We start from the raw sequence: 8,976 nt of genomic DNA, 5'->3' as shown, positions 1-8,976 counted from the left end.
CAGCTCTCCTCAGCGGGATATCACCGAGCTTAAGGTCCGGCGAGTTGCTGCGCATAAGAAGACAGGATATCACTGAGATACTACCTGGGGTCCCTAACACTCATATTAGAATACACCTCGGTATCACCAAAGTCAACAAGATTGAGTACGTGGAGACCTCGTGTAATGCTTCGAAGGATGTGTGCGAACAAAGGGGGAAATGGTGCTGCTGCCACACTATGATTAGCCTCTGAGACACGACGGCCAGGCCACTCAGAATCTTCCACAAAAGCTATAAGAAGACTACGGCGGAAGTTAAAAGCTTGGCCCAGTTTCTACCGGACTCTATTGGCGAGGTGGACCTTATGCAGTCTCTGAAATTTTCTGGTAATTCCTGCCGTAGAAGTGGGACAGTATATCACTTGCGTGCCGATGCACCAAGGCCAATTATCAAAGGAATATCGCGGTGGCGCCACGACGCGATGATCGATACATATGGGGACGAGGAGGTCAAAAAGCTCGCCAGGCACGGAGCAGCTATAGTGAGAGAATACGTACACCGCCCTCTGGGCTAGGTGGATAGGAGGTGAACTTCATATAAGTCCGTAAGTCACGAACTCATGAGTAATTGTGATCGAGGCCCGCTGCCCGCATAGTCTGCGGATGGTCGGATAAGGTGTTTCTGGGATCACTAGGATTTGTGTTTAAGAGTGATTAGTAACAAGGCCACACCTGTGTTTCATGGGTTGGGGACCCGAGAACGGCGGAAGGGATCAGATCACTGACATAAAACCCAGGCGTGAACTTGCTAACACCCTTAATTAACCCGGTGGGCATTCAAGTATGGAGCTTCGAACATGCACGCGGGAGAGGTTTGGCAACATGAGGCGGGGGCATTCACCCGGGATCTGCACGGTGGCTGATTGGTATAGCCGTGTTTTATCCCGGGCACTGAATGCGTCACGGACGTGGACTGCTTCCCACATGGGTTTGTGAGATCCACCCTCGTCCGTGACATATTGCCAAAACTCCCATCACAGAACCTCCATCAACTGCGAACGGCATGACGTGAGTGAAGGTCTCCCAAGAGAGCAAGTTCACGGATAGCCGAAAGACAGATGACGGAATTTCAAGAGAAAAGCAAGACGTCAAGTCGTTGCTAAAGCAGTGATCCAGTCTGATCACCTTCGGAACATACACCCAAGAACAGAGAAAGTTCCCCCAGAGTGCTTGAGAATTCCTGTTGGAAACCCTCAAGCACTCTTAGTTAGGCATCAGACGAGCTATCTTGGGTGTGACGGTGTTTAGTTTTTTTTTTCTATCTGAGATGGGGGGCATTCACCCGGGATCTGCACGGTGGCTGATTGGTATAGCCGTGTTTTATCCCGGGCACTGAATGCGTCACGGACGTGGACTGCTTCCCACATGGGTTTGTGAGATCCACCCTCGTCCGTGACATATTGCCAAAACTCCCATCACAGAACCTCCATCAACTGCGAACGGCATGACGTGACCAATCTTACCTAACCGACCAGTCTCTCTAACAAGATTCTGGTTGTAGGGTTTGAGGTCTTGCATCACTTGGTGATTCAGAAAGTAACCATCGTTACCGTTTCCATCCCGGCGGAATGGTCCCCAGTTTTGTTGTCGAGTCCACTGGTGTTTCCAACCTTTGCGGAACGCCTGCCTTTGCCCTTGACTGCTTTACCCCTCCCTTATGACCATGAATAATAACCAGCCATTGAAACGAATAATACAGAAAACTGAAAGAAATTGAACCGACCACCGATAGTCTCAAATATTTTCAACCAGTTGAAATATTCTAGGCTAGTAATGGAGCTTAGCTCAACCTGCGCGAATAATCCAGCACGAGTATGTGGCTCAGCTAGCTCGGCTGAAGCACTGCGCTCGATAGAAAATCACGCAGTAGTTCTTTTCATAGTTGGCTTCCATGTCGACCTCGTGGTTAAATGTTTTCATTCCAGCCAATTATCCTGTCTAACATGCCTCTTTCCCGGAGTTTCGTTTCTGGGTTCCCATACTCAAGGTGCGTAGAACGATTTGATACCAAATTAACCTTCTGAGTTGAATGTCAACGATATCAATACCTGTATGCAAGTATACAGCTCTACCGGATCTGCTCAATTTTTATCCCGTCGTAAAGATCACTGATGCCAACGCAAGAAATAAGTTATCATCATCATCAACAACAACTCACTCCAACTGCAAGCATGCCATCACTGATCTCAGACGGCTACACCGATATCGAGAATCATAGCTACACCCGCGAGCACCCATTTAGCTGGGTTGTGTTTCGTACGCAATTGCGCAGCGAAAACGAAATATGGTCTTCTTTGCGGGGTACAGTAGCTGAACAGAAACCAAAACTGATATCGAATATTACGCAAAAAACTTACATTGGGCATATATACATTCCTTTCTCCCCTTTTCCGGTCTCATCAGCCAAACCAGCCTTGCAGTTGATCACTGGCATTTTACAGAACATTTCTTTTGGCTTGGACTCATCCAAGCAATTCCCGTTGATATCCCAACGCGCACCCTGCAAAAAATCACAAAAAACATTTTTTTCGCTCAACTCACTTCGAGGAACATTCCTGTCACATAAGCTCCTTCTCGACTGAAGCTCTCAATCTGAGATTTTTCTTTCTTGGTCACTTCCGTGAATACCATCAGTTTGTCCAACTCTAACATTTGCTGTTGACAACACAGTTGCTTAATCGCAGTCAAAAACGACTGCGGGTTGAAGAACTTGGATACGTCTACGACCTTCGGGACAGACGCCGGATCATTCGTCCACTCCTCTAATTGCGCACACCTGAGCGCAGCATAATCAAATTACTATATACAATCACACTAACCTTTCTTTCAAATTTGTCAACCACGAACGTAAAGGTCTCGTACTCGGGAAAGCCAATTTAGCCCAACGCGGTGGAATAATTTCCAATATGAGGGCATCAGTCAAATTTTCCATAGTTTCCGACATAGTCAACTCGCCCTTGAATCCTAATTGTAGTTCTTCCAAAGACCTACAAGAACGCGCAATCTGAAAGCATCAATCTGAAATTTTGTAAGGAAACTCTCCGATCATTATCATTTTCATTAAATCTGTCACGAGAACTTTCTTTCGAGAAAAATTTACTAATCGAAAAGATCTCCAACAAATTTGCTTACCTAACCATCTCGAAAATGAGTTCGTTCATATAACTGCACTCCTGCAAGAACACATACTGATAAGGACCTAACACGATGAAACATACATCTCGTGGACAGCTACCAATACCTACCCTTTTCCTCATCAGGCATAGACCGACTGATATCATCAACAGGGAATTTGATGTCTCTAACATCGTCGAGGATATCATTGCAGAAAGCCTCAGCCATGGCTAGCGGGGATAACGCCTGAATCGAGCTATATAGAAACTTTTGGATATCTTCCAGAAATCACTCAAGTGTATAGGGAAAGTACTGGAAAATTTCGTACAGTATAAGTTGATTATAACAACAGTTATTCATCGGAGTTTCGTCCGTTTTCAATATTTCCTGTGGAAAACGTGATATGAAGCGAATTGAGCACACTTGGCGAGTCACACTGGACAAATCACTCCAGGTTTCACGTAAAACATGACACGTGTTTTATGCGTTTTTTTGTTCATATTTTAACTAGTATTCTCATATCGTAGGTGAAACTCCATTACTCGTAAATTACAACATTTAGATAATCCATCGCTACAAAAACTCACTTCGCCCGCTTCTTCATCTGTTCCACCAGATCCGCCCGAGCGAGCGTCCAAATTCAAGAGCGTTTGGAATAACGTATTCGATTGCGCGCTTCGGAATCTACCAACAAGTATTGCAAAACTGCAATCGATTCAAACCAAACTCACCCTATTTCAGCATTCGGATGCAGTCCGAAAAACTGAGGAGTTTCTCCCGGCATCAGTTCGATATGTTCCAGATACCTACCGAACAGATTTTCCTCAACGCACGCGGAAGAATTTCTACTTCTCGTGAGAACTGGGCGCTGGTGATAAGAAAGTGAGCTTAGTAGGATCTGTGAAAGGCACCTGAAAAAGCAGAAATTTTCCGAGAAAAAAATCGAAAAAATTCACCAGTTCAGTTTCGTCGAGCAATTCATCATGCATGAAAAACTCCAAATATGTTCGACACAGTTTTCTGTCCCAATCGTCCACAATATGTCCACCATACATGATCTCGCCGAAAATATATCTGCCCAAAAAAATCTAAAATTATCCAACTTCTCCCACGCCTTACCGTAAATCGTCCCAAGGCACTTTGACTGAGGCAGCATTCTCTAGATAGTTATATAATACGCTCGCGGAATCCCTCAAATCACCGATCGAAAACGGGTACATCATGTTATATCCCAACGGTCCGAATTTCTTCCTCTCCAGCATAACACCATGGAAGTGACAAAGTCCGAATAAAATACTCTTCACTCGGGAATCGCGCTCCTCAAAATCTTCCTTGTTGAAGAACGCGAACGCACGGCGAAGATTTGCCAGAAGTCCTTGGGGAGGCTCATTCGTCAACTTAATCGATCGCTCCAAAATTCCTATCGGAATTCCATTGGAAGGATCCGCGCTTAAAAAACAGCGGAAACTCGGATGAGATCCCTCGATCGCGAAATTGTCCAATTTTTTCTCCAATTCTGTACACCATTTGGGCATCAGATGAATATTTTGCAACATAATCCAATGCCCTTCTTTATGCCCCAAATCCAACTTCGCCATAGCAACAACATCCTGGCCTTGCCCCATCGCAACGTTGTGGTAATTCACATTAATTTGCAACTGTATCGTCTTCCTCCCGAGTGCTTCTACTTCTTTCACAGGGTCAGCGCCAGGTGACAAAATGAAGAAAATCGGTGTTAAATTCGAAGAGTCCTCAAAACTGTTGGACAAAACTTCGTAAAAACTGCTGCTACCATCACAGTCCATATATTCACGTCCGTGCGGTAACGCCTTGCGGATCCAATTACCTGAGCGAAAAAACGTCACGCGCCACGAAATTCCCCAAATCTCACCCATCATTATTGTCATTCTATCAGGTCGCAAACATCTCAAAACCAGCATTTTCTGCAGAGGTTGATTGTCGAGCTTTTTCCAATCTAGTGGTAATTTTTGGTCCTCCGGGGCGAGCTCGTTAAACCATTCTTTGAATCGATTGGGAGCATCCTTTTCCATATTCTGCGCAAATGATTCGAATCCTTCCTGTTCTATCAGTTTCTGTACTGCATACCTGAAAATTTTTTTGGGAAAAAATCACAATATGCACGTGTTGGCGAGAAAATGATAATTTACGGAAGTTCATGTGAATTCTCTAAACTTCTATAAATCAGTGAAATGCCAAGCATACAGCTCCTCACCAGTTTGCGTTCGGCAGCCAGTCCGCGATAGGGTTTTCCACATCTGTCCGTATTGGTCCTCTTAACAAGAACTGATATTGTCCCGCATTATACGTCTCGCTCAGTAAGCCCCTTTGGAGTAGTTTAAACGTCAATAATGCGCAGAAAATAAGTTTATGCCTTTCGAATAGCCCGCGATTCACCCAGCGGAAAATCGTAAGTCTTATCGTGAAAATCAACGATCCGCATCGCTCCGTCACATCCTCCGACGCTGGTGTTCGCTCAATCGCTCTATACAAGAACGACACGAAACTGTCCAGAGAATATTGATACCTAAAATCGATCATAAATGTTCATCAGAATTTCACGTGAGCTTACATATGTTCGATGAAACACAATTGTATTATCAAAAAGAACAACATCGAACCCTCCGCGCTGACGGGACGATACTGCTCGCGCGACTCGTTGATTTGCACTTCCGTTTCGTTCGCCAATTTAACCTGAAATTACGAGACTGGAGTTTCACCCGTGATATGAAAAATACATTTCATATTTCATTTCGTAAAAAACAGATGTAAGCAGTGAATACCGAGTGACACGGCGTGATTTGTCCCGCGTAATTCGCCAAGTACTTTCAATGCACTTTATATCGCGTTTTTCACATGGAGTAATACATCACTTCACGTTAAACAGGTGAAACTCCAATAAATACCACATTTCTTTCACTTCACAACAACACCCCCTCACCTGTTCGTTGATCTCATTCGCCGTTTTCTTGGTAACTTCTAAGCCCTCGATCAGCGCGACGTTATCCAAAATCGTCGCGGGGTCCGCAGCGGCTAGTTGCGCCAGAAGATCATCTTCTAATTTCGCCAGAGTTACTTTGAATTCGTTCTGTTTCCGTACCTTGCACGAAAACAACAAATCCAGCGAATTCATAATTTCTACGAGAATCAAAAATGATAATTTCCTCACTAAAACAGATAATTTGATTTTACTCTGTGTAACAAATTGACAATGTTGTAGGAATATTTGTTCGCTTTCTTCAGCTGAGAACGCGACTTCTCCCGACAAAATTACGGTATAAGTATACAAAAACCAACAATTTTTCCACAATTTTCTTATTGTCACCAACACATGCATATTTTCCCACACCGTGAATGAATCTTCGCTGTGCGCGCAGAAAGTAAAAAATATCTTTCCATATCTTACCAATTCTTGTTTCTGTTGCTCCAATTCAGGTTTTTCCACGTTAACCACCATAGCTAAAATTTGATCTTCCAACCCCTCCGGCGTGACAATGAAGTTAATGATAGTACACTGAGCTGCAATTTCCGGTCTGAAAAACGCAAAAAAACGAAATAATTTTGTGGCGCAGCGACAAAATCTCGTCCAGTGTCGAAAAAGTATGTGTTTGATTTCCGCACTAATTGTATAATTTGGAAAGAAGTGAACAAAAACCAACAAAAAATTTTCGGAAAATTTCCTCAGAATTTTCTCAAGACCGAATTTTGTGACGAAGTGACGAAGTCCCATTCAGTGGTGGAGGAATACAGTATATGTTTGCTTCTCTCAGATGAGCTCAAAAGTTTCCTTATTAATCATAAAATCCGGATAAAGGTGTACAGAAACCAACAACAATTTTCCCGAAAATTTCCCCAGAATTTTCATAATTTCACCAACACACGTGTATATTTTCTCACCTATAGTGAGGGTTCGGCAACTTGCTCTGCAGAATCAGTTGGAATTTCTGATCGTAGTCGATCTCCTCCCCTCCAATTTTGATGACGAATGCGCTTCGACCCCTTCGGGAAACTTGCCTGAGCAGAAACCAATACACACAGCGTTTTCGCTCTGCTAAGAAGTGTACGAAAACCAATACGAATTTGCGTATCGTCACCAACACACACACTTTACCATGTAATAAAGACAACAAGTGAATACGCTATATTCTCTCAAATTCAGAAAAAAATCTCTCAAAACTGTGATGCAGCAACTTAACCAACACCTGTAGCATCATCATCTGCTAATCTGTCACCAACCAGTAACTCCATGTAATACTATAAAACCGTCACAACCGCCCGAGTTACCTCGCGAGAAGCGGTTCTAATATTGCATCTATTTCTTCCCCTACGGCTTCAATCAAAAGTTGTCCTCCCATAGAAACGCAGAAGAGAACTTTTTGAAGCCAGTTCGGTTGGGTCAGTTGAATCGCAGTCATCTCCTCGCCAAAACGCTGTTTGATCCACTTCACACCTGATAGTAAAATTTAGTGACAGATCTGGATAAGTGAGGAATAGCAGTTTCGAATCACCATGCGATATAGGGTGGTAAAGAGGAGTTTCCTACGAAAAAAAATCGAAAGAGTTTCCATCCTTTTTCACGGAGTATATGATCTACACTCTTCCGAATGGTATGTGTCTTGAGTGCTCAACTGACGTAATCGTTGAAAAATTATTTTTTCACAGAAAATTTTTTCTTTTTTACACACAGAAAAATACACAGAAAATATATACTTTTTTCGCTCCGCAATTTCCTTTTTTTTCGAGAGTTCTCTCGAAAGAAAATACCGAAGCCAATATGAATTTCCTCACAATTTCCCTATTGTCACCAATTTATGTAAAATTTGGCGAAAATTTCACACTCCGAATTTTCTGGTGAACTTTCCTTTGGGAAGCCGTCGCAAGCTAGGGAAAACGACGAGTGATGTTGACAATATGAAAAATAAAAATTTAGTCATTTCTACCAAAATTCCATAAACACTGAGAAAACAACTAATATTCCTCCAACTACACAAAAACAACGCCTTCAGTTTTATACTATCACCAAATTTTCGTAAATTAAATTTTACCAACTTTTTTATTATCATAAAATATCATTTTTCCCGAATTCCCACCTACCCTGTAATTGCGGATCGATGAGCAACGGCCATCTCGCACAACTTGTCACCACTGCTGCATTCTCCACTGAAATTCTATCAGCCGGTAAACCCTCGTTTTTCCATAGTGCAATATCAGCCTCAGACGCCAACACATGGAGAGGATCAATTCCCTCGGTGAAGGGAATTCCTTTGGCTTTGATATCATCACTCCAAACGTTACTCCACAAATCCAATCGGAAAGCAGCCGAAAACGGACTTATATACCTGAATAAAAAATCGTGACGTTTTTGCCCGTGTTAAAACATCCCATTCTCCTACCCAACAAACGCTGACGCCAACATAGAATCCCCAATCAATGTCAAGCTTTTTTCTTTCAATTCCTTCACCGTTTGCGTCCATCTCGCGTATTCGTCGGCGAGCCCGTCCACCAGGCGCTGAGCTAACTCCAATTTTGCCAGACACGCATTCGCCTCAGCTTCCGTTTGCTCCTTTTCCCTCACCGCGTCACTCAACGTTTTCTCCAATTTTGCCACTTTTTCCTCCACCGTTTTTACCCGTGCTAAAACAACCACCAACGCCGCCTCCGCATCTTCCTTCTGCTTAGTAGACTCCGCCACTTTTTCCATCAGCGGCGCCACTTTAACATAAATTCTATTATACTTAACGATATTCACAACCCAGTTGCACAGATACGCTGCTGCCGTTGATTTCGATTTCATAGAATTATAGT

The 8,976-nt window shown here is 43.3% G+C and overlaps 1 protein-coding gene across 1 annotated transcript in view; it reads right to left on the bottom strand.

The window, feature by feature from the left end:
* Positions 1 to 2,225: 2,225 nt before the first annotated feature.
* The window catches only part of Pmar_PMAR027588 (ciliary dynein heavy chain, putative), a gene marked incomplete at both ends in the record, with an annotated part of 29,136 nt that continues 22,385 nt past the window's right edge, over positions 2,226 to 8,976 (bottom strand). Inside the window, 19 exons of the mRNA XM_002786031.1 lie at positions 2,226 to 2,349; positions 2,397 to 2,539; positions 2,581 to 2,815; positions 2,859 to 3,026; positions 3,172 to 3,238; positions 3,662 to 3,837; positions 3,885 to 3,959; positions 4,003 to 4,064; positions 4,110 to 4,227; positions 4,273 to 4,999; positions 5,045 to 5,259; positions 5,387 to 5,698; positions 5,744 to 5,865; positions 6,113 to 6,271; positions 6,578 to 6,704; positions 7,069 to 7,185; positions 7,456 to 7,621; positions 8,266 to 8,510; positions 8,565 to 8,905. Of these exons, the coding sequence (XP_002786077.1) occupies positions 2,226 to 2,349; positions 2,397 to 2,539; positions 2,581 to 2,815; positions 2,859 to 3,026; positions 3,172 to 3,238; positions 3,662 to 3,837; positions 3,885 to 3,959; positions 4,003 to 4,064; positions 4,110 to 4,227; positions 4,273 to 4,999; positions 5,045 to 5,259; positions 5,387 to 5,698; positions 5,744 to 5,865; positions 6,113 to 6,271; positions 6,578 to 6,704; positions 7,069 to 7,185; positions 7,456 to 7,621; positions 8,266 to 8,510; positions 8,565 to 8,905 (3,699 nt within the window). The remainder of the gene's footprint in view (positions 2,350 to 2,396; positions 2,540 to 2,580; positions 2,816 to 2,858; positions 3,027 to 3,171; positions 3,239 to 3,661; positions 3,838 to 3,884; positions 3,960 to 4,002; positions 4,065 to 4,109; positions 4,228 to 4,272; positions 5,000 to 5,044; positions 5,260 to 5,386; positions 5,699 to 5,743; positions 5,866 to 6,112; positions 6,272 to 6,577; positions 6,705 to 7,068; positions 7,186 to 7,455; positions 7,622 to 8,265; positions 8,511 to 8,564; positions 8,906 to 8,976) is intronic.

This window comes from Perkinsus marinus (genome assembly GCF_000006405.1).
Source record: "Perkinsus marinus ATCC 50983 genomic scaffold scf_1104296931912, whole genome shotgun sequence".
In the NCBI taxonomy this organism is placed as follows: Eukaryota; Perkinsozoa; order Perkinsida; family Perkinsidae; genus Perkinsus; species Perkinsus marinus.
Note: the sequence above shows the minus strand (reverse complement) of the source record. Positions and strands in the feature narration are given on the sequence as shown.